This window comes from Gadus morhua, chromosome 8 (assembly GCF_902167405.1).
Source record: "Gadus morhua chromosome 8, gadMor3.0, whole genome shotgun sequence".
Classification (NCBI taxonomy): Eukaryota; Metazoa; Chordata; class Actinopteri; order Gadiformes; family Gadidae; genus Gadus; species Gadus morhua.
In genome coordinates this window covers 18,811,802-18,836,702 of record NC_044055.1, presented here as the reverse complement: position 1 = coordinate 18,836,702, position 24,901 = coordinate 18,811,802, and the positions used below count along the sequence as shown (strand labels likewise).

At 47.3% G+C, this 24,901-nt stretch overlaps 1 protein-coding gene across 2 annotated transcripts in view; it reads right to left on the bottom strand.

Moving 5' to 3' along the window:
* Positions 1-24,901, bottom strand: part of ece2a (endothelin converting enzyme 2a) — a 79,874-nt gene that overhangs the window by 19,958 nt on the left and 35,015 nt on the right. For both annotated transcript variants that reach the window (XM_030364029.1, XM_030364030.1), the window contains exon 3: positions 23,075-23,358. In XM_030364029.1, the coding sequence (XP_030219889.1) occupies positions 23,075-23,358 (284 nt within the window). The remainder of the gene's footprint in view (positions 1-23,074; positions 23,359-24,901) is intronic.

Below are 24,901 nucleotides of genomic sequence, written 5' to 3'. Positions count from 1 at the left end.
AAAGTGACACAGCGTCGGGTGAGTCACAGGTGATGAGGCTTTGTACAGAGAGGGAAAGGCCAGGCCTCATTAAACTGTCAGAACAGCAGAAGACGGAGCGACACACAAAGCTATAGTGGCACACATATGCAATGAAACACACACACACACAATGTCACGCACACACTGACTGGCAAACACAGTAGCACAACGATGACTGATGAATGCCCTATATCTGTCCAGATATTCCCCAACATAATAGTTTCCATTTTTTTTATAAATATTTTCACTGCATTATTTTTCATAATCTGGGTTGTTATCAGTGTCAATTGGCCTCTGGCTTCTTTTGGGTTCTCTAAAATGTGAAAGTAATGTGTCAACATTAACTGTGCATGAAGTCCCATAGTTCCAGAGAACTCCTTCAGTTTGTCTTAAACCAAGAACTTACAGCATACTGGGTATTTTGGTGGTCCCAAAAGGCAATGCAATTAGTCTGCAATGGAGTCTTAAGTCTGTGTGATAAGATAAAAATCCTTGAACAAAACGTTTTTACATTCAGCCATGTAGTGCGCACATGGCCTAAGTGAATTGACTGTCCTTTGTCTGAACCGCTGTGCAATAAAGCAGCTGACACTCAGCATGCTAGGCTGCTCCTCAGGCTAAGCATAAACATGCTAAATCCGTGCAACAGAGCTAACTTTATAATAATAATAATAATAATTCATTTTATTTGTTGAGCACTCTTCATTCTAGCAGAATCTCAGAGTGCTAGTATACAATTTTTAAAAAGTAGGAAATGCCTTTATGAATAAAAAGGTTTTTAGGCCAGTCTTAAAACAGGCTAGTGTTTGTGTTGCCCTTAAGTGGTCCGGGAGGCTGTTCCACAGTCGAGGGGCTGCAGCGGCGAAGGCCCGGTCGCCCATGGTGCGTAGCCTGGTGTTTGGGATCTGCAGGGAAAGACTGTTATTGGATCTGAGGGGGCGGGTTGATGTTTGGGGAGTGATGAGTTCTTGCAGGTAATGGGGGGCATGACCGTTTATGCATTGGTAGGTGAGTAGGAGGACTTTGTAGTTGACGCGGGATGAGACAGGGAGCCAGTGCAGTGAGTGTAAAATGGGGGTTATATGGTTGTATTTCCTGACTCTCATCAGGATCCTGGCAGCGCTGTTCTGGATGTACTGCAGCTTTTGGATGTTCCTGCCAGTGATCCCAGTGAACAGTGAATTGCATTAGTCCAGTCTTGAGGAGATGAAGGCGTGGACGAGCTTCTCAGCATCTGGCAGGGTTAAAGTGGGGCGGAGCTTGGCGATGTTTTTGAGATGGTAGAAGGAGATTTTGCACAGATGCTTTATATGATCGTTGAAGGTGAGGCGAGGGTCAAACCTAACTCCTAGATTTGTTACTGTGGTGGAGAGGGGTATGACCTGACTGTCGAAAGTGAGATGAGTTATGGAGGATGACTGAACTTGGTGTGGAGTGCCAACAAGAAGGGCCTCGGTTTTGCTGCTGTTCAGCTGGAGAAAGTTGTTTCTCATCCATGCCTTTATCTCCCCAAGACAGGCAGTGAGACATGACATGGCAGCAGAGGGGTGTGGGGCAGTTTTGATGTACAGCTGTGTGTCATCGGCATAGCAGTGGAAGGACATCCCATGTCTGCTGACAACACAGCCGAGGGGGAGCATGTAGATAATGAAGAGGATGGGGCCGAGGACAGACCCTTGTGGAACACCACAGGAGACAGGGAGCTGTCTGGAATTGCATCTTCCCAGTGAGACATACTCAGTTCTGCCAGATAGATATGACTGGAACCACTTGAGTGCAGAGCCTGACAGTCCAATGGTGGTGTGGAGGCGCTCTAGGAGGATTGTGTGATCCACTGTGTCGAATGCAGCAGTCAGATCCAGGAGGATGAGGAGTGAGGGTGATCCTGCATCGGCTGTCATCAGCAGGTCATTCGTCACCCTGAGCAAGGCGGTTTCAGTGCTGTGGGCTGAACGGAATCCTGACTGGAATTTTTCAAACAGGTTGTTGTGTTTGAGGTGGTCCTGAAGTTGAGAAGCAACTACCTTCTCTAGCACTTTGGACAGGAAGGCAAGGTTGGAGATAGGCCGGTAGTTGGCTAGGACCTCCTGGTCCAGGGTGGGCTTCTTGAGAAGGGGACGGATGACAGCGACCTTGAGAGCCGGTGAGACACAGCCTGACTGAAGGGAAAGGTTGACAATTTTGGTGATGAGAGGACTGAGAGTGGGGATGTGTGACTTGAGCAGAGCAGTGGGAATGGGGTCCAGGGTACAGGTATAGGGTTTCATTTTCCTGATGATTTCCTCAACATGGCTCTCCTGAACCTCAGCAAGATGCAGGGGAGACAACACACTTGCAGATAGGGTGTTGGCGTCAGAGGGAAGCAGAGATGGAGAGCTGGACATCTCAGAGCGAATGCTGTCGACCTTTGATCTAAAAAAGTCGATGAAGCTGTTACATTGCTCTTCTGTAGCTTCAGTTGAGGAGGATGGTTGTGGTTTCAGGAGATGCTTTATGGTGGAAAAAAGCTGTTTAGAGTTTCCAGGGTTTTCATTTATTAGGCTGGAGTAGAACTGTGAGCGAGCATCTTTAAGGGAATTTGAGTATGCCTTTTGATGCTCACGGAAGGCCAGCTTATGGACTGTGAGCCCAGAGTGCCTGCATCGCCGTTCCAAGACACGCCCAGCTGTTTTCATTTTCCTCAGTTCATGAGTGAACCATGGAGCAGACCGTGAGAAATTAACAACTCTTGTCCTTTATTCTTTCCTCAAACCCCTGTTGTTGTCTGGGGCAGAGATCAATAGCATCGTGCGCGGCATTTGATTTGGCCTATGGATCCGTAGGGCAACAGAACCTAAAAATCTGACCTTTAGCCAAGATCTTCATTTTGATCCGTCTTTGACCATCTCGGTTTTAAGCAGATTTGATCTCCTTGTAAACTGTATGTTTATATTTCTCAATCCGCCATATACAAGAGGAATACTGTATGTTTTCTCTACAGTACATTGAACGTATCCGTAGCTTTCTAGATGTCTATCGCAGTAAATCCTGGAGTTTAGGCAAAAATAAGAGAATATTAAAACCAAAAGAGGTGAACATTATCCATCTAATAAAATTATGTATTAATGTACATTCTCATATTTATGTTTGAATAAACCAGGTGAAACCTAATATACGTCACCTACACAAATCCACATAGGGTAAATTCAAGTGCCGCTATACTATGAACACTAGTAATGATGACACACCAAGATGTTTGCTTCCCCCATGGACATAAAGAGGCCGCCCCCTCTAAATCTTGACCATGTTGCCATGCCCACAATCCAGTCGAACCGCAAACGGCGGCTGCTATGTGCCCATATTTCCTCCATAGTTCCTAGCGATGGCAGCAGCTGCCATCCCTGCAGAGGAGCTTGGACTTATAAGGCCTGTCACAGCTTTATCCCATCTGTGCTCTCTCCTACTCCGTCTTTCCTCCTCCCTTTGTCTTCTCCCCCGATCCCTCAATCTGTGGCTGCGTATCCCACCATCTGACGCCAGGGCTGGGTGAGGACGGCGACAACGTGACACTCATCAATATTTTGGGAAAACTTTGAGTCTCTGCCGGCTGTCTGTTCTTCTTGATTATGGATCGGGGCTTCTCGCGATGAACCCGGCGGCGTGCCGGCACGCGTTCGTACGAGCACACACACACACACACACGCACACACGCGCGCGTTCGTACGAGCACACACGAACACACACACACACACACACACACACACACACACACACACACACACACACACACACACACACACACACACACACACACACACACACACACACACACACACACACACACACACACACACACGAAAGGCGGCTGATGTCTTCATTAAGACTGCATGGTTTGGCGGTTTTGAAGTGGATGCCTTCTACATGTACCTGTTCTAAACATAGGATGCGCGAGCTGCCGTCCGCTCAAACAGCGCTACACATTGTCTCATCTTTCCCTTTTGTGGATGTTCTGCGATTCCATCAGTCCGGCGGTCGCTGTAATTTGACGAGACAGGAAAGTCGAGTCCAATTGAAGCGTCTCTGTACAACTTTGAAGATGATAAGCGAGTGGTTGCGATTTCTCTACGCATCACTCCACAATACAGAGAGGTTGGGAAGGGACCGGATGCTGCACATTTCTGTTATTTCAGTGCGTACATAAAAATAGATTGTACCTGCGGCAAAGCAAAGTTCCTTTAATGTACCCTTTAAATAGGCTGCATATTAACAACACAGGGTCTTAAAACAAGGATGAAGGCCAGTTCAAAAACAACTGGTGACACACATAGACAGAGAGAGACAGAGAGAGACAGAGAGGGACTGAGAGAGACTGAGAGGGACTGAGAGAGACTGAGAGAGACAGAGAGAGAGAGAGAGAGAGACAGAGAGAGAGAGACAGAGACACAGAGAGAGACAGATAGAGACAGAGAGAGAGAGAGACAGAGAGAGAGAGAGACAGAGAGAGAGAGACAGAGACACAGAGAGAGACAGAGAGAGACAAAGAGAGACAGAGACAGAGAAACTGAACCTATCACATAAATGAGACGCAGGGTTTTCTTTTGATGGAGGCCGGATCATATGTGCTGGGTTTTGAATACAGAGCTCTTAATTCTACAGATTGATCCGAGGTGATCAGTTTACATAATGACCTCATCCTCAACTTGCATACATGCAAAACGACACAATGTCACGAGGCGTACATTTGCAATTCTGAACGTATCGTTGCTTGACGCTTACACCGTATCTCAGTTTAATACTGTATTGTAGTTCCTGTGGTCAAATATATGCCCCTAAAGCCATCCCTTTCATCATGATTTGGATAATCACAGGTAGTGAGAAAAAGGGTGCGAGGGACATGGAGAAATAGAGAGAGAGAAAGAGACAGACCGAAAGACAAAAAAAAAAACTTTAGAATTTTACACTTTCCTTATTAGCAATGGAAAGAAGGGATGCACTGCACTGTCACCTAGTTTCCATGGAAACCTGTTGCTATGGAAACAGGCCCTGGCACAGACTCGAGAGGAGGCGGGTGGTGGTGGTGGTGGTGGTGGTGGTGGTGGACTTCACTCAAAGAAGCAGGGAGAGATGGGAAATAAGAGGGAGGGAGGGAGGGGAGGGAAGAGACATGTTAGGAGCTCTGTTAGGAGTACAGAGAGGACGAGAGAGGGGAAGGAAGAGACATGTTAGGAGCTCTGTTAGGAGTAAAGAGAGGACGAGAGAGGGGAAGGAAGAGACATGTTAGGAGCTCTGTTAGGAGTAAAGAGAGGACGAGAGAGGGGAGGGAAGAGACATGTTAGGAGCTCTGTTAGGAGTACAGAGAGGACGAGAGAGGGGAAGGAAGAGACATGTTAGGAGCTCTGTTAGGAGTACAGAGAGGACGAGAGAGGGGAAGGAAGAGACATGTTAGGAGCTCTGTTAGGAGTAAAGAGAGGACGAGAGAGGGGAAAGGTTTATCACCACCAACCCAATACAGGATGTATTCCTCCTAGTTTAAGCATTATTAGTAGTAGTCGTATTAGTAGTAGAAGATGGATACAAATCCTATAATTAATATGCCCCCCCACCCCCACCACACAAGGAAAATACCACAATTCATAAATGTGGTATTTGAGTCTGTGCACGTGGTACGTTATGTAACCACTGTGTGTCACGCTGGAGATCGGCGCAGAGGACTAGCCTCTCTAGTTGTGTGTGCGTGTTCGACTCCCTAGTTGTGTGTGCGTGTTCGCCTCTTGTGTGTGTGTGTTTGTCTGGTTGAAGACACTTGCTCAGGGAATATTTCAGGTGTATGCATGTGTGTGTGTGTGTGTGTGTGTGTGTGTGTGTGTGTGTGTGTGTGTGTGTGTGTGTGTGTGTGTGTGTGTGTGTGTGTGTGCATATGAAGATTACCAATTCACTCCAGGGGGAATTTATGATTTTGTTCATGTAATAACCCTGCATCACCCGCCTCTCTTTCAGTCACACACACACTCACATGAAAATTACACTTTAAAGCAATGTCCCACCTTCCCTTTGAAAAGGAAAGGAGTCTGCTGTATGCAAGGCACACAGTTTCTTATCTCGCTTCCGGCTGATTGCATAAAGGACAGGTTCACAGACATCGCAGCTTAACCAGTCACAGAACGACACCTGATTTCCCATAACATCTCCTCCCATCCACCCTTGCAGCCTCCCTCCATCCCTCCCCCCCTCGGCCCCTCCCTCCCCCCCTCGGCCCCTCCCTCCCTTCGCTCTTGGCTCTACCGATTTGAAGTGTTATGGCAGTGTGCTAGGTTACTGTTAAACTAGTATCACACTTACACGCCGCTGCGGTACCACTGCATCGTTAACTCACACAACTATCCCATCGTTATTATTCCTTTACGTAAGTCTAAATCCCATCATCGCTACTACATGGGGAGTAAATCTATCTTTGTTTTCGTTACATGAGCTGTTGATTTGAGATGAGGTACATAACTGAATAGCTATGAATCACGGTGCTATGACCCCATAACAAGAATAACAAAGACCAAGAACGCTGAAATTGAATCGCAACGAGCTGAAGTACTGTCCTCTCACTTCCCCCAGCCAGACAGCGTCTCTCTCTGCTGCCTGCGAGGCAGTATTTTTAAAATGTCTGACGTGGGACAAGCAATGGATTTAATTAACGGGGTTGGAGGCATGAAATGGGCGCCGTCACAGTGTCAGGGACCGGGTCTGACACCAGCACCTCCGGTGTTGTGCGGTGACGGCATCCCGGACGCGGGCCCCCACGCCGGTCTTCCGCTGCGCCACGCACGCCACGATCCTCCAGGGGCGCGGCGAGCACGTAGCCCCCTCTACAGAGGACACGCTCGACACGGTCCCCTCGCGAGGAGGAGAGTGGCGTGAAAGATGTGCTGCTCGCCGTGGCCTCGGGTCTGTGGGGTAATCCAGAGAAGGGCGTTGTATACAGAGCGTCGTTCCACATGTTCTGCCTTAATGGAACACTGCTGGCGTTGGCTTTTTCCTTCACAGCCGCAGAGCATTGTATAATACAAGAGAAAATAACTAAATTCTCTTCTTCTACTTAGACGAAAACGAGCCATTGTGTGTATCTGAACGCTATCGTTTCTGTGCGTTAACCACGCAACAACCTCACCGAGATTGTCCTGGCCAGTCACATACAATGTTGTGGTTCCATGACGCATCTTTGGACGTAATCCAGCGTGATGTAAGAGCAGGGAGGCCTGTACCGCATAACCTTTAAGAGGTTGGACAGGCGCTGAATCATATAGACCAGAGTCTTAATTTACATTATATATACACAATACAACACCCTACCGCCTCACCTTTGACCAGCCTCTCTAATGCACTGATTGGCAGTTCAAGTTGTAATGGACTCCATCATAAACATCCATTAAAGCACCTCATCACTCCACTGTAATATATGTGTATGTGTGTGTGTGTATGTGTAGCGTAGCGCATCTTAATGGCCCCCTTCAAGCCCCTGGCAGCTCTCGTCTGCCATGTTCAAGGGAGCTGTAGGTCAGTGTCAAGAGTGGGGCGACGGTTCTGACACCGCCGCTGACAGCTAAATGAGCAAGTCATCAACGTCCATGGGTTGTCAGCAGAACCCTTTAAAGCGTGACGCTCGCCAAGGCCCCAGAGAGGAGAGCAAGGCCGTGCAAGTGGCTTGTCGTGCTGACTTTTTCTGGCTTGTGCATGTAGCCATGTGCATACAAACATATACACACGCCACAAATCGGCATTGTGCATCCAAAAAGAGACACACCCAATCTCCTCGCAGAGGAGCCCATGCCGACTTGTGTGTGTGTATTTATTAGTGGTGAAACGGATCAGTGTGTCCACGGTTCGGTTCAGATAACCGTTTTGGGCCTCGGTTTCGGATACGGTTCGGATTAGGATCATGTCCGTGATAGTAAAAAGGCGGACTTTTTTTTGACAGAGGGTTTGGGGGAGAAACACAAAAATTAATGAGACCCACAGGCTATTTGCAATGTGTTAATTGACTGCAATCAGACAACTTGCAAGGCTTTTGTGTACAATAAATGTTCCCCTAAATGCATTTGAAAACATGGTGCACTAAGTGTAACATGTAAGGGATAACGGCCGACAAGGCTTAGAACTCTGGCGACGAGCGCAGCATGAAGCCAGAGTTGCCTCTACCTGTCCATTATTTCCATCGAACCGGTCGACCTCGAAGGCCGTCATCCCGCTTATCCCCCGTTTGTATTTATCTCCCGTATATTTAGAATATAATTGTATCAATTACTTTCTTTAAATTTAGGAATCGTTTAAAGCCCAGTTTGTTTTGAACGCTGACAGGCTGAAGGGAGGGGCGGGAAAAGTCTCATTGGCCCGGGCAGCACTGGAGAGAATGCATTCCGCTGGGTCCTAAACACCCTTTTGTATCGGACGTAGACTACAGTAGGCAAAATACGCTACATAAGGCAATGCCTTCATGAAACCGAAATCCGCGGATCTCCAGAATGCTCCGAACTATGGTAAACGAACCGAACGGATTCGGATACAATTCGAATCCGCTGCAGGCCTAGTATTTATGCATGTGTTTTTTGCTGTGTGTGTCTGTGTGTGAGTGTCTTTGTGTGTGCGCGTCTGTCATCATGCGTCTGTGTGTGTGTGTGTGTGTGTGTGTGTGTGTGTGTGTGTGTGTGTGTGTGTGTGTGTGTGTGTGTGTGTGTGTGTGTGTCTGTGTCTGTATTTATGTGCGCCTGTGTCCAGCCTTGGTGGCCATCTGGTGAAGCAAGGAGATCTCCGCACATCTGGCAGCTTACATCGGACCGGAGCCGAGGGCATCTGCGATGCTGCGAAGGCAGGGTTGAAGGGAGGTGAAGGATAGAAAGAGTGGGACAGTGGCTGTAGGAGAGCAGGAGGAGGGGGGGGGGGGGGGGGGGTGGTCCGGGCTCGGCCAAGGCGGGGCATGGCGGCGGCGGTGGTGGTAGGGTGGCAGGTTTGAAACAAAGGAAAGTAGTCAGGATGGATTTTTTTCTTCATAATGGAGACGGAGGGGGGGTGTGGGGGGTGAGGGGGGTGAGGGGGAGGACAGCGGGGGGGATGCCGTGTGTTGAGATGAAGGACTAGAAAAGGTTGAGAGGAAGAGAAAAGAGTGCACGGAGAAAGAGAAAGAGAGCATGAAGTAGAGAGACAGAGAGAGAGAGAGGAAGAGAGAACGAGAGAGAGAGAGAGAGACGCAGAGGCCGAGGCACACACGCACACACATATTATCAGTGCTAAGGGGGGGGAGGTCAATATGAAAGTATAGATCTGGCCGGGGAAACACGCTGGCGCTCTCCTATCAGAGAGCTCATGACCTCAGCGGACGCGTCACCGCCCGGCCACGACATTGACTTTCCTTTCAGCCGTTCACCACGTCGTCGCTATTTGCGTAGTGCTTTTACCTTGTTGTTCCAATAACATTCTTATCTAACCGCTTTGTAGAACTAGTTACATCACACGATATTAAGAGCGTTCAGGGTGGAGCAGGTTTAAGAGTTAAGCCCAGGTCACTGGGGAATGGTGCCGGCAGAACCAAGAGTCTTATTGGTCCAGAATGTCGTAAGAGCTCGGCAAACACGAGACAGTGATGGCCGTAAGGCTGGCTTGGCGGATGATTGCGTTTTTGTCTTTTGGTGGTGCCGAGTGTACTCTAAAAGCAGTCCGTTAAGCTGTTGAGCGTTATTGGAAATCTTCAAGGTCACAATCAATGATGGTCGTGAACTATGTACCCAGGACAGGGAGTCAAGGGGGAACAGAGGAGTGGAATAGGAGATGACATCCTCATATGTTTATGCATTCACACGACACGCTACACACTAGGGGGAGGAGCTAATGTACAGTGGCGTCGACCTTCCACGCACCGCGTTTGTGATAGCAAAGTTGGAAATGCAGTTAGAGCGACCGATGGTCGAGCGACACACACTCCTCCCAGGAAGGAAATGTCTGTGTGTATTCATGGCAACCGTCTGCTTTCAGAGTGGGCTCCCGCCCTGAAAACAGAGCACGGTAAAGGTCTTATGAGGACATTCATTTGCCATGAAAGATGAGGGTCGTTTTTTGACATCATTTGGGACTACGACATGATTAGCAGTTCATCAGCGTGCACACACACACACACACTCACACAAACACACACGTTCACACACACACACACACACACACACACACACACACACACACACACACACACACACACACACACACGTACACACACACACACACACACACACGCACACACGCTTTTAGAGGAACATAAAAGAAGAAACTGAGGGAAAATAGCCCCACTACCGGCTCCATTGATCGGGGGTTTGCCGAGCCGAGTTTTCCGTGGTTGGCCGGGTCCTGTCAAGAAACATACGTCACATACGTTTGCATTCACACTCCAGGCCTGCAAGTACACACACCCACACCGGCACATCTGCACCCAGGCCCGAACACGTGACCCACACAAACACAGGCGTACACGCCGAGTTCAGGACTCCCCTCACACACAGGATTTATTGTGGTTTAGTGTCGCTCGATGTCCTACCAACAACCAACCTCTGTTGGAAGAGAAGGACACACACACACACACACACACACAAGCATACGCACACACACACACACACACACACACACACACACACACACACACACACACACACACACACACACACACACACACACACACACCATCTACTATCTATCTATATGGTCGCCCCTATTCTATCCTTTGCCTACTTGAAACATATGCTTATTATGTTGATGTGTTTTGAATACGGCACTAATGAGGGCCATGATAGTCCTTCAACAGTGATAAGACAATAAAAGGCTCTGTTTGTTCCAGAGGAAGTGTGACCTCTGTGACCCCATACGTGTGGGGGGAAGGGGGGGGGGGGGAGCAAGGGAGAGATTATACCACCAGAGTCTCTCTACTCCCCTGCGTACTGATGATATCAGAAGCTTTAATGAGGTAAAAGTGGCTCAATCGATTCCACTTTCTATCACTTTGAGATCAAAAGAACAAAAGGAGGAGGGGCAGAGGGGGGGGAGGGGAGAGGTGCGGGTGAGGTGGGGGTGAGGGATACATTAAAGATGGATGGAGGAGAATAAAGAAGGTTTGTAGTGGAACACTGACATGCAGTTTGAGAGAGTGCAGGTGTCTGAGTGTGCCATAGAAGCATACTTGGGGGGGGGGGGGGGGGGGGGGGGGGCGATGAATCTCGGGGCTCATCCACTCTCAGCTCGACGTGACTCTGCGTTCCCGTCTCCAAAGTTCTCCCAAAGTCAAAGGAAACGCAGACCTTAGACCCGAGCCAATTAAAAAGACACGCCCTGACGGTGCAAACTTGGTAAGATACATAACTAATAGTTCTCTCCGGATATAGCGGTGCTAATGAATGATTAAATTAATATATGTATAGTTTATGAGCAGCCCCTATGTCTTGCCCACCAAATCTCTGCGCGCTGCGCCGTAGAAGCCCCATCACTTCCAGCAGAGCGTCGCTCTAAATGGCTTCACGCCGCAGCTTGCTTATATCTTCCTCATTATCCCGCTCTTTTCATGGACTTTGTCTCCCTTTCTTCTCCTTGTCTTGAGCCCCTCTCTCTCTCTTCTCTCTCTCTTCTCTCTCTCCTTCCTGATCTGTCGCTCCCTTATTCTCTCTTTCCAATTAATGATCCTCCCCTTCAGGCATCCGCTGTTTCCATGAGAGCAGTGTTCTGTAGTCGATGCTGGTTGTCAAGGCAACAGTGAGCCGGGCACGATGCCTCGTGTCCTGTGCATGTGTGTCTGTGTGTGTGTGGTTTTTTTTTTTTAAAGCTTATATGCATGCATGCATGTTGACTTTGTGTGTGCCTGTTTACTTTGTGTGTGCAAAATGTACATACATAAACAATGTTTACCGTGTGGGCCCGTTTGTGTCTGCGTGCGCATCCGAATGTGTGCGTGCGTGTGTGCATCCGTATGTGTGTGTGTGCTCGTGCACTTGCAAACATGCATGTAAAAAAAAAGGAGAACAGAAGGATTGTGTCTGGCCAAAGGCTTCCCTATTCACAGCCAGGACAAATCCTAATGCTGGATTACCAGCAGCCAGATAAAGGGAGAAAGGGACGAGAGAAAGATAGAGAGAAGCAGAACAAAGAGAACGAGAGCGAGAGTTAGACAGTGAGCGAGAGTTAGACAGTGAGCGAGAGTTAGACAGTGAGCGAGAGCGAGAGAGAGAGAGAGAGAGAGAGAGAGAGAGAGAGAGAGAGAGAGAGAGAGAGAGAGAGAGAGAGAGAGAGAGAGAGAGAGAGATGAGGTTAAAGAAAGACTGCAACAGATTGATTATAGCATGGAGGGAGGGAGCTGAATAATGTAGTTGTAAAGCACTTCAGTAGTTCAGTAGAGAAAAGGTGTGGTAAGTTGCTTATGTTGAAGTGATTCATGAATAATGTAGTGGGTTGACATCATTAACGGATCTTTTCTTAGGCATGTCACAATACGTTAGTAGAAATCCTACGATAGTCACAAAAATTAATAACCAACAATGCTCCATACTAAATTAGAGTTTTGCGAGTGAGCTGCTGAATAAGAGATTATTTATGTGCGTTTTCATATCTTGATTTATATATGGTGTGTTTGTGTGTGTGTGTGTGTGTGTGATGACACCGTGCATGTTCAAGCAGACCATCTGCTGTGAGCGGCGAGTGTGGAGATTAAGCACGTGCAGAAAATAAGAGCCGTGTGAAAACCTCTAGAGGACTACAAAACATCAGCTCTGCGGTCCGTCCTCCAACACACACACACACAGGGAAGAACAAACAAACACGCACACACGCACGCACACTCACACACACACTGAACGAGGCTGCAACATTACAACACACATGTGCAGATGTCGGTGCAGGCATACATTTGACAACACATTGAATTACAAACAAACAAGTACGTGCACACACTCGAAATTTCCCAGACACACACACACACATTTTGGTCATTTATTTATGTTCACATTTTACAATAACAAATCTTGAACACAAACACTGGTAGATGCGCTCATCAAGCCCAGATTCTCGTTGACATGTCTGATCTCAGTCTATGGATACAGGAAGCAGCGTCTCCTCCATATGTGGCGGCTGCCTATTAATACAGATATGGAGCAGAATTTTGCAAGTGCACGCACACAGACACACACACACACACATGATACATACACACTGCATGATTTCCCTAACCCTCTCACACGCCACCCGTACTCAGGCCCGGGCAGAGCGGTGATCACCCCACGCACCGGCTCCCTCACGTGTGCTCCAGTGCTCCACACACACACACACACACACACACACACACACACACACACACACACACACACACACACACACACACACTGACACACAGACAGCACATACATATACACGCACGCACGCACGCACACGCACACACATACCAGCACTCACACACATTGACACACAGACAGCACACACACACACACACACACACACACACACACACACACACACACACACACACACACACACACACACACACACACACACACACACACACACACACACACACACACCACATACATACACAAGCAAAAAAACGTTAACTGAAATGCTTTGGGATCCGGCAGTAGATGTTAAAGGACAAATCCGGTGTAAAATGGATTTGAGATATGTTTGGTATAATAACGAGTTGGAAAGTTTCCTTTTGGAGCAAAAAAGCGCATATAGATGCATTCTTCAGTTGGCTGTTTTTAGCCGATTCTATCAAAACGCTGATAAACTTGGAAAGAGAAGGGCATTTGTTATGGTAAAAACTAAATCGCTATTTTAAACCACTTAAAAGGCTAGATGTAGCCCGACACTTCTTTAGTAGTATAATAAAGGTCTTAACATAAAACGAGGCTGTCATAACTTTGTAAGTGTACAGATTGTTTATTGAGAAGGACATTTTATGAACACAATGCCATCAGTAGTTCACCCGTCGTCGCCATCTTGTTGTTAAGACTCGATAAGTAGATTGGCGAACACAGAGCTTGCGTGTTGTTGACGGGTGTCACAATCTCTGTGTTCGTCGACCTACCTATCGAGTCTTAAAAACAAGATGGCATCGACGGGTGAACTACTGATGGTATTGTGTTTATAAAATGACAAATAAGTGTCGGGCTACTTCTAGCCTTTTAAGTCGTTTAAAATAGCGATTTAGTTTTTACCATAACAAATGCCCCCATTGTTCCAAGTTCATAGCGTTTTGGTAGCATCGGCTTAAAACAGCCAACTTAAGAATGCGTCTATACACGCTTTTTTGCTCCCAAACAAACATTCCAACTCGCCATCATGCTAAACATATCCCAGATCCATTTTACACCGGATTTCTCCTTTAAGCGTGAGTGAGGAAGACAGGAAGTGCCGGCTGCCCCTCTGGTTGCTCCTCACTAGTGCAACAACAACACTAACAATCAACAGCGCAGGCAAACAGCTCCTGCCTCTTTGCTGGCCGTGAGAAGAACCCTTCCTTTGAGCCACACACACGCACGCACACACACACACACACACACACGCAAACGCACACGCACACGCACACACACACACACACACACATTCATAGTCACACACAGAGTGGTTAATTGGACGCAGGTGCACCTGTGTGTCCCGGTGGGAGAGTTCGACCCAGTGTCAATCCTCCGCCCTCATTTCAACTTCCTGTTTCCTTTTCAGACAGCGTCCGAGCCGTGACTCAATGGTCACATGATGTCGCAGATCCAATGAGAAAGTTGGGAAGAGATATTTGGTGTTCTAAAAGCCAATTTAAACTTCACTCTTTGTGGGCATTCTTGCCTCTTGTCACAAAGTGCTACTTCCACCTTCCGAGTCCCTCTGTATCATGTTGAAACCCACAGTTTCAACATCACCAACCAGTAATAGCCACCTAGGTGTCGGGTAGCAACCACCATTGCGACACAGCTAGCTGTTAAAAAATATGAGTTAACATGTCAGGTAAATTTGGTTGTTAATTTGTGAACCAAACATTACTCAACATATATAAGTGGGAGTCAGTATTTTTTATATTTATAGCCATGAAACACAAATTATTTTGTTTATTTGGTATGGCCTCTTTTTGGCCAGAATCTGACCTAAAAGAGGCCTTAGGCTGCATTTACTTTTCAGCCTCAATGATTTTAGAAAGAGAGAGAGAAAGAGGTAATGCAGGGTGAGCGATGACACAGAGAGGCAGGGACAGGGAGAGAGGGAGAGATGGTTGAGAGGGACAGTGGAAGAGACACAGAGAGAGAGAGAATGAGAGTGAAAGAGGAAAGAAAAACTGAGAAAAAATAAGTGAAAGAGAGGGGAGTTAACGTTGGAAAGGCAGACAGTGGATTGCCGTAATCCACTTTGTCCTGGCCCAGAGTTCATGCCCACCGAGGGATGCACCTCAACATAACACCTCACACAGGGGACACAGGGGGGCGGCCATTGTTGTTGTTGTTGTGTTATGCAGGTGGTTACGTAGGTGGCTGTCATGTTCCTAGAAACACACACACACCTCTCAGAGAACACTCTCTTTCTGGGCACGGTACGGCAACTCTGTCGGCAGCACAACAGACCCCACGTTGAACCAACTCTGTTATAAAAACATTTCCAACATGGCTTGATGACAACAGTATCTATTAATATCTTCTATTACTCCAATTTGTTATTCTTCTATGTGAACTATGATGGGGGATAAAAAAAACAAGAGGTTTTCTTGAGAGCTCCAGTTGACTTGTTAACAGCCGAATGTGAGGAATACAAGCTACCAGACCGGGCTGTTTTGCATTTTGTATCTACACTTAAGTGTGCGTGGCACGTAGTTGTGTTATCTAAAATGTATGTGTGCGTGTGTGTGTGTGTGTGTTTGTACATGTGTGTGTGTATTAAGTGTATATTTGTGTTTGTGTATTAATTGTGGGTCTGTGTGTGTGTGTGCATTAAGTGTGTGTCTCTACTCTATGTGTGTGTATTAAGTGTGTGTGTGTGTGTGTGTGTGTGTATTAAGTGTTTGTTTGTGTTTGTGTATCAAGTGTGTGTCTCTGTGTGTGCGTAGTAAGTGTGTGTGGCCTCATGCCTGTTCCCCTGTGGTCGTCTTCCCAGCAGGACTCTGTGGTTCCTGGTAATGGATCAGAGGAGTGAAAAGTAGCCCCAGGTAGAAGAAAACCAATCAATGCAGAGGAACACCTCTTTCTCTCTCCCCCTCTCCCCCTCTCTCTCTCTCCCTCCCTCCCTCCCTCCCTCCCTCCCTCCCTCCCTCCCTCCCTCCCTCCCTCCCTCTCTCCCTCTCTCTCTCTCTCTCTCTCTCTCTCTCTCTCTCTCTCTCTCTCTCTCTCTCTCTCTCTCTCTCTCTCTCTCTCTCTCTCTCTCTCTCTCTCTCTCTCTCTCTCTCTCAGAGAACGAGAGAATAGTCATTCTATCATTCATGTGTAAAATGAGGGTCCATAAGTACAAGCCTCGGTTATGATCTGTGAAATGAATACATCCAATTCAGAAATAATCCTAATCCAAATAACAATGAAAACGAGTTGTTTGGAAACAATTTAATCATTGCATTCAATATAACATAGTGAAATAGAACAATGTATGAATTACATTCTATAATTAATTAATTGTTTGAGTGACTAATCAAGTAAAAATCCCAAGTCAACGATGCAGTTTATGTTTGAATAAACGCAAAAAATCTTTCCTTCTTTTTTCATATGAGGAAATAAATTTGAATTCCTTGACTGCACCAATGTTATACTAGCCTGGCCCCGCCTGCCTACGTACTTCCACTTAATATTAATTTCTCTTCAGTAATACGTCTGGGTTTGCGGTATTCGCGGGTTTTCTCCGGCCAAATTTTGCCGGTCAAATCAGCCAACAGAGGGAGTGGCTGAGAACAATGACGTTGAGGTTGCGCGCTAGATTCAGTTGTAGTCAAATGTTACCGATTGTTTATGGCAGATCCAGAGTGGCACTGGGCAGATCCAATAGTTTTAAACTCCAACAGACACCAGCCTTCAATTGAGTTACGTTTGTCAATGGAGAGTGGCCAGACTCTCTGTGCAAATGAAATTAAGTATGAGAGTCTGGTAGGACCAGGCTAATGTTATAATGTCAATACTCTTTTTTTGAAAACTGCCATTTGATAGGCATTTGCCATTGTTTATAAACAACTAGTATTTATTTTAATTATTTTAACATGAGCTGATTATTCATGATGTATTAAATTATGAAATAGCTATAATAATTTCCTTTTATTGACAATATTAAACCAATTATATAATTTCATATAGAATAGCTATCATAGAATAGATCAAGAGATCATGAATATTATCAATAGTTGTTGTTGTGTATTGTGAGGGTTAGGTGACACGGAAGATCATCAACTGGTTGTTGCCATGGCATCGCTATACCCAGAGCTGCCTTACTGGTTACATAAGAAGAGAGTCGTTTCCTCAGTTGTTAAAGAGTAAAAACCCCCCACTAAAAGGATTAATGCTGGGTACTCCAGTAATACTATGGAGCGGACACAAGGTTCGAGATCCTCTTTTGTACTGTAACACAGGAAGTAAGGCAAAAGTACAAAAGGCTATTCAATTTGTGAGGTAGTGTGCGTCAATGTTGTTAGACACCCTGGACACCTCAGAATAAGAATTGTGCGAGCTGAAGACATCATTATCCACCTAAAATAACAATACATTTAACTTTGCCGCGATAAAAGCTTTTAATATCTTCATACCCAGAATTCTCCACTATTAACTCAGTTTGAACCCTTTTCCTTCCGACTTCAACCCTTCAAAGGCCATGACTATCTTCTGCGTTCATTTCCTCTGACTCACACATCTTTATCTGTTTATTCCTTTGTTGGTGCCACTACAACACAAACACACAGGCTCGCTCACTAAGTGAGGGGTATAGCTTTGAGAGTGGGCGTGTCCATTAGCTTAACTGCAGTCTTGGAGGTCGACTGCTCCTCACACGGCACACCTTCACCTGGACCACCAGGGGGGCTATGTCCAGACTGTTAGACCCCACCCAGCCCAGGCTCCCCACGGGGCCGTGTGTTGAGTCCCATCCTCTACATTAATGACATAGTTAGTTTACTAGTAGATAGTTGAGTTAGCTCGGTGAACACAACACTGTGTTCACCGAGTTCACAGACTGTTGCTCGACTCCTCTCCGGAGACGAGACGGCCCCCAGGGACGACTCCAAGGACAACCCTCTTCTCCTGAACCCCTCAAAGACAAAACGACTCACAAGGGGCGGACCCCAACCCACTATCCTTCAACGGGGTCTGTGTGGAAAGGGTCCCTGCTTTTGTGTTGTTTTTTTTTACATTGCCGACTTCCTCTCCAGGACTACCAACACCACTGCGCTGTGAAGAAGGCACCGCCGTGGCTCCACTTCCTGAGGGGTTCTCGGGGAAACCAGACCACAGCAGGAGCTGCCGGGGTCCTTCCAGAGTGTGCTGCCCTACCGTGTCCCCATTATAGCCACGATGGAGCCCTTCAGAGGGCCATCCATACCGGCCAGGAGTCCGGCCGCTCGCGGTCCTCCGTGGAGGACTTCCTCTGCTGTCACTGACTCAGCGGAGCGGCGCACGCGCCCAGAGATCCGTCCCTCCCTGGACATCATCTGTCTGCGCCGCTGCCGTCCGTGAGACGCTTCAGGTCCGTCAAATCACAGACCGACCGACTTTAGGAAAAGCTTCTACCCCAGATCCGCACGAGAACTGAACACTGACACTGGACTCGGGTCTGAGATCTGTGTAACACAGATCTGTACTCCAGGTACACTTCTAGAACATACCATAGGTTGGTCCATTTCTACTGCACCTTGGTATGGCTGCATTCCTAACCGCTGCACTTGTATGTAGGGACACTTTTAATTTCAATTTGAGTCAATATACAATATCCCAAAGTGCAATATCACGGCTTGTCATGTTGTTTCATTGTTATACACCTTATTGTTTGACAGGTTACATTGTCATATCCTATTGTTTGGTAACAGATAACACATGTTATATTTACTGCATACATTTAGCCACTTGATTGAGTCTAGATATAACTAGACTAATTTTTTGCTGTTTGAAATGTGCGAATGCTGCATTGCTCAATTACACTGTTCGATGACAATAAAGGGATCATATTATGTTCCAACTGCATAACTCCATCACCAGACACACTCCAATCAGGATTTGATTTCACTCTGAACCACCAAGCGATCTGGTGCGAGCATCGGATTGGGTCATTCAACGATGCGCAGCGTTTAGCCTCAAACGGGACGGACAAAAACAAAAAATAACACAAGAAGCTTGGATTCTTTAAGTCCACTTAAAAATAAACCCCCCTGTCTCGCCCACTTTGAGCAGGTCTGAAGGTTAGCAATTAAAAGTGTTAGGCTGAGACGATATCCAACCAGGGTCTCCATAGCAACAGCGAGAGTGATTCAGAGCCTGTTAGGCTGTGAAATAAATTTCACACCTCAGTGCGCAGCGGACTTCGCTGCGAGTTTGTATGCGGAGGAGTGTATGTGTTTGTGTTTAAGTAGCTCTCGCAAGACCTACAGTAGCGTGCATTAAGAAGAGTGTTTCATTTAAGTGCCTCGTGTGTCTCGTCTCGTCACTCCAACAGCGGCGGTCCCCGTCACCATGTGCTGTCTACAATATGTCCACTCTAGATTTATTTTTGCCAGTTTATTTTTTTTCGTCTGCACGCACCGCTTTTTCCCATAAGCATTTTATTGAATTTTTTTTCTTTTTTTTTTCGATAGCTTAGCCCTCATGCTTCCACGTAACGTAATGGTGACTGTGCGTCCACATTTGGTATGATACAAATACACCATCAGACTTGGGGCCGATAGGGCAGGGCTAGCCAATGGCTAACTAAACGCTACAACTGCGCTACTGATTTCTGGCCCAATATCGTCCCGCTGGGATGATCAAACAACGACCGCAAGCTAGCAGAGGACAGGAGATAATTGTTAGGACAATAATGGCTAGCTTCCCTGTAGATGTTTGACTTTCTCCCACTCCTCTACGTTCCCGATCTGAATCTCTCAGTACCCGCCATCCACCATTTTATATTCCCGTATCCACACAGCCCCCTGCCCCCTCGCTTCAGACCACCCATCTCTCTGAGATTCTTATTACATTTATGATGAAACATTCGTAAGGAAGACTCTAGATTAAAGTGCATCTCTCTCTCTCCCTCTCTCCCTTTCTCCCTCTCTCCCTCTCTCCCTCTCTCCCTCTCTCTCTCTCTCTCTCTCTCTCTCTCTCTCTCTCTCTCTCTCTCTCTCTCTCTCTCTCTCTCTCTCTCTCTCTCTCTCTCTCCTCTCTCTCTCTCTCTCTCCCCCCCCCCCCCCCCCCCTCCACTCTCTCTCCCTCTCCCCTCATTCTCATATCTGTCTCACTCGGGCAATTGCTCATTAGCTTTCTGTCAGTCCTGGTTTCTGTCTCTCTCGCTCTTCCCCTGCCTCTGTGTCTTGCAGCTGCACTGTTTTCTTACTCTACTGTGCCTTCCCCCTCTTTAATATAACCCTTTGCCCCCACTTTCCCTGCGTGTCAGTCTAACAAGGAGGGAAAGTGAGTCTCCCCCCCCCCCCCCATCTCTCCCCCCAACCCCTCTTTCAGTTTTCTTGTCTCTGAACTTATTCCTCTCTCTCTTCTGCAGTCTCTTATCCCCCGCAACCCACGCCTCTTTCCAAACATTCTTCTTTTTTTATAAAGTTGTTTCGAGACCAAGCGACGCCCACGATGTCAACACTTCACACACCCACAAGCCCACAGACAGAGGGACAAACGGACGGACGGACGGACGGACGGACGGACGCGCAGCGAGAGGACCTCTCGAATCGTGACGGAGCCGGAGGAGCAGCGAGCCGAGACACCGCCGTCGTCAGGGAGGCACAGGACAGAGACGGAGGCTTCATCCCCTCTGGGGAGCATCACACACTTGTGTTACAGTTCACACTCACGCATGATAGCCATGAGCTCACACACACACACACACACACACACACACACACACACACACACACACACACACACACACACACACACACACACACACACACACACACACACACACACACACAAACATGCACAAACACACTTAATGTGCTGTACAGTAAGCTAAAAGACACACAAATGACACACACACACACACCGACACCCACAGAGACAAGCATACGCACAAGCAGACGCATACAAAAACACACACACACACACACACACACACACACACACACACACACACACACACACACACACACACACACACACACACACACACACACACACACACACACACACACACACACACACACACACACACACGCACACTAGGAAATAAATGATAATACGAATTACACATTAGAATGTTGCTAAGCCCAGGCTGGGAAGCAAGCGAGAGGGGAGAGGATGGAGTCTGAGGGACGGGAAGGAGTGTGCGAGAGCGAGCGAGTGGGCGAGTGAGGTGAGAGAAGGCGGAATGTTCGGAAGTGTGAGGTGAGGAGGAGAGGCGGCCGTGATGCCGAGCTCCTCTGTTGTTCAGGTTTAGCTGCACCCCCCCCCCCCCCCCTCCACCAGGAACTCTCCCCCACGCTGAGAGCAGCACAGTCCGGGTACGCTGCCCGCCGCGCACGTGTGTGTGTTATGAGGATAGAAGTATGGGTGTGTGTGTGTGTGTGTGTGTGTGTGTGTGTGTGTGTGTGTGTGTGTGTGTGTGTGTGTGTGTGTGTGTGTGTTGGGAATAGAAGTATGTGTGCGCGTGTGTTTGATTTTGTGTGTGTGTGTGCTATGAGTATCAAAGTATGGGATTGTGTTTGAGGGTGTGCGATGAGGATAAAAGTATGTGTGTGTTTGTTTGTGTGTGCTCGTGTGTTTTGGCACCATTGAATAGCACCATTGATTTTTGCAATTTCATACATCTCTTGAAGAGTGCGATATGAGGAAAGAAGGGTGTGTGTGTGTGTGTGTGTGTGTCAATATTTGGCCATATTTTCCTATTGTACAGGATGTAAGAACAGGTTGGCTGTCATTCATTGCAACGTTCTATTCAACACCAAAAAAAGAGCGTGGAATCAGGGTTGGGGAACGGTCCACGCGGATGACAAATGTAACCTGACAGAGCTGCGCCATAACGGACTCTCACTTTGAGTGTGAGGCGGTCATTGAAAGACATGGAGGAGGTTAAAGGACGATCCCTCCAGACTACGAACCGTCCTCAAACGCTCTAACTCACAGCTCTCTCCGCTGCTTGCGAGCGTGCAGCCGGACACGCTCTGCAAATAAACTTGTTTTGTCGGCACGCAGGGACTAAGTAGAGCAAGCGTAGTTTACCGCTCACAACTCCACTCCATCAGCACTCTGTTATTTGAAACGGGGAGGCCAGGGGTGGTCAATGTCAAGTGTTGCATTTAGTGTAAGCGCAATCGTTGTCACATGGAGACAGCGGGCTGTGAGTGTGGGGGACCGCCGGCAGCATAAGAGCTCTTGATGGAGCGCTGGTCACACTGACTGATGGAGGGGGGGACGCAGTGTAAACGTAAACCGCTCCCAGACGGAAGTTCCCTTTCCGGCGGGTAAATAAATAAAAGTCTCAACGAGCCTCAATCGAGTCACTGACGTCATCGACAGGTTGCCATGGCAGCTGCTTACTCGAACATGTTTTTGTTTGTCTCTATCTGTGTCGGTTAGGCGACATTTATCTCTCGGATATTTGTTTCAACCAATCATGTAGCTGGAGGTGGGGATCCGTGAGCTTGTAATTGGCTGAGAGCAAACACAAACTTGGCCGGCGCTAGTAACCTGTACACCACAGATACTTCCCATTGTACAAAATTCTGAAGAGCCTCTAAATTAGTGTATTTCTTTTATATATTCTCGGTTAAATTAGTTTCTCTTTGACAGAATATCAAAACAAGAAACAAGGGGTCCCTTTGCCCGTATCACCGAGAAGTTCTGCTCCAACAGAGTAGGAGATATGTAAAGTAAATTCTACAACCGTTAAAAACCCTAAAACAAATAACACAAAGCCCTTATCCTACCTCCTTCAGCACCTGGTGAATGAGACAGGCGGTCTGCGGGGACACCTTCCAGGGGTCCTTCTCCTCCACCAACATGGCGTCCAGCGTGGCCTTCTCCAGGACGATGTCGAACGAGGCGTCGGGGAAGTCGAGCTGGCGCGCGTCCATCTGGCGCCAGGTCATCCCCGGGCAGTGGGCGTGGCGGGCGGCCATGGCGTCGACGCACACGGACGAGTAGTCAATGTTGGTGATGCGGCGGTAGCCCGCGTCGTACATCTCCCCGCTCATCGAACTGTTCCCACATCCTGGGAGGGAAGAGAACGGGAGGCTAGGTGAGCATGTTTTCATTTTAGTATGATTCTTCGCTTTGATTCTAAGCAACTTACCGTTGATCAAAACATTCATTAGGATCACCTAGGGGTCGACGGCGTCTCGCCGAGGATGCCTAAAGGTAACCCTCGGAGACCGTAAAAAATATTGAAGTAGCATCTGCTTTCCCCTTTGACCTGGAATGGTGGCCGGTCTTTGTGTATCCAACAACATGAACCACCTATAGGCCGGAGGAACTAAGGGGAACTAATCAAGCTGAAACTATATATTTGCCATTTTTCGTTGTAAAGTAGGCCTAGAGTTTTTCTGAAAGAGACGCACATGGGCCATTCAGTCCCTCCCCCAAAGCATTCAACGAGGGCCTGCTGTCTGGCACTCACTGTCAAGCAGCTGTAAGGTGAAGGAGGCCAGTTGTGTGTGTGACCGGCGGTATTCAAAAAACAGCGCAAGTTAAAAATGGCAGAGGGAGGCTCGAAAAAAAGGGTAGAAAAAGTTATCTTGTACGGGAACACTTGGGATTCTATGAATCTGACGAGCACCATACAATATGCAAGATTTCCCTGGAGGTGATATCTGCGCCACTTGGCAACACAACAAATCTATTAAACCATCTCTAACTAAAACACAAAGTCACTCACAACAAATTAATAACGAAACAAAAAGACAAGACCACAACCCCCTGGACATCAACGCAGAGTCAGACATCGATCTCAGCAACACGGTATAACGCGACTCCTTAACCGTCAAATTCGGAGAAGCACAAGAACGGATAAGCAGAAGAACATAACAGCAGCCATTGTATACTTTAAGCTAATGATATGCACCCTAACGGTACAGTCGAGGGCAAGGGTTTCAAGAAGTTATTCCAGACTTTGGACAAACGGTATGCGTTGCCATCTCGCCACCTTTTCAGCAGAGTTTATTATTATTCGATTTTCTGAGTATATTTGTTTTATTCATTAAATGTTTTATACAGCTGGATAAATATTTGTAAAAATCAATTTCGATTTGAACATTTTCTACTTGACTATTTTGTGTATTTTTTTTAAAGATCCCATGGCATGCTACTTTATGAATGCTTTTGTATAGGTGTTAGTGGGCCCCTAGTACAATACTTGAAGAAGTTCAAGAAATACAGCCTTGGTGCAGAATTACAGCCACTACGAGCCAGTCCCACAATGAGCTTTCCACAAGCGTGCCGTTTTTTAGAGGCGGGTCAAGATGGAGGCTGGGGGTGTGGCCCTGAGCAGCTTGCGGCCATGGGGACCATGCGCATTGCGCTCGTGTTTTACAGTTCTGTAAACACTCCGGGTGCTCCGGCGGGAGACCTGGAGCTCTGTATCTAAATAATTGAATATTATACATAGATATCTATATCATATAAAATATATTATCACGGCCAAAAGCTGTGTGCGCCTCCAGACGATATTATGAACCTCAAACGACTGCGTCAGGTTCTCCGACATCTCTGGTTCTTCCACATCAATCTGAAGTAGCAGAAGCAGCGGGGCTCCGGTG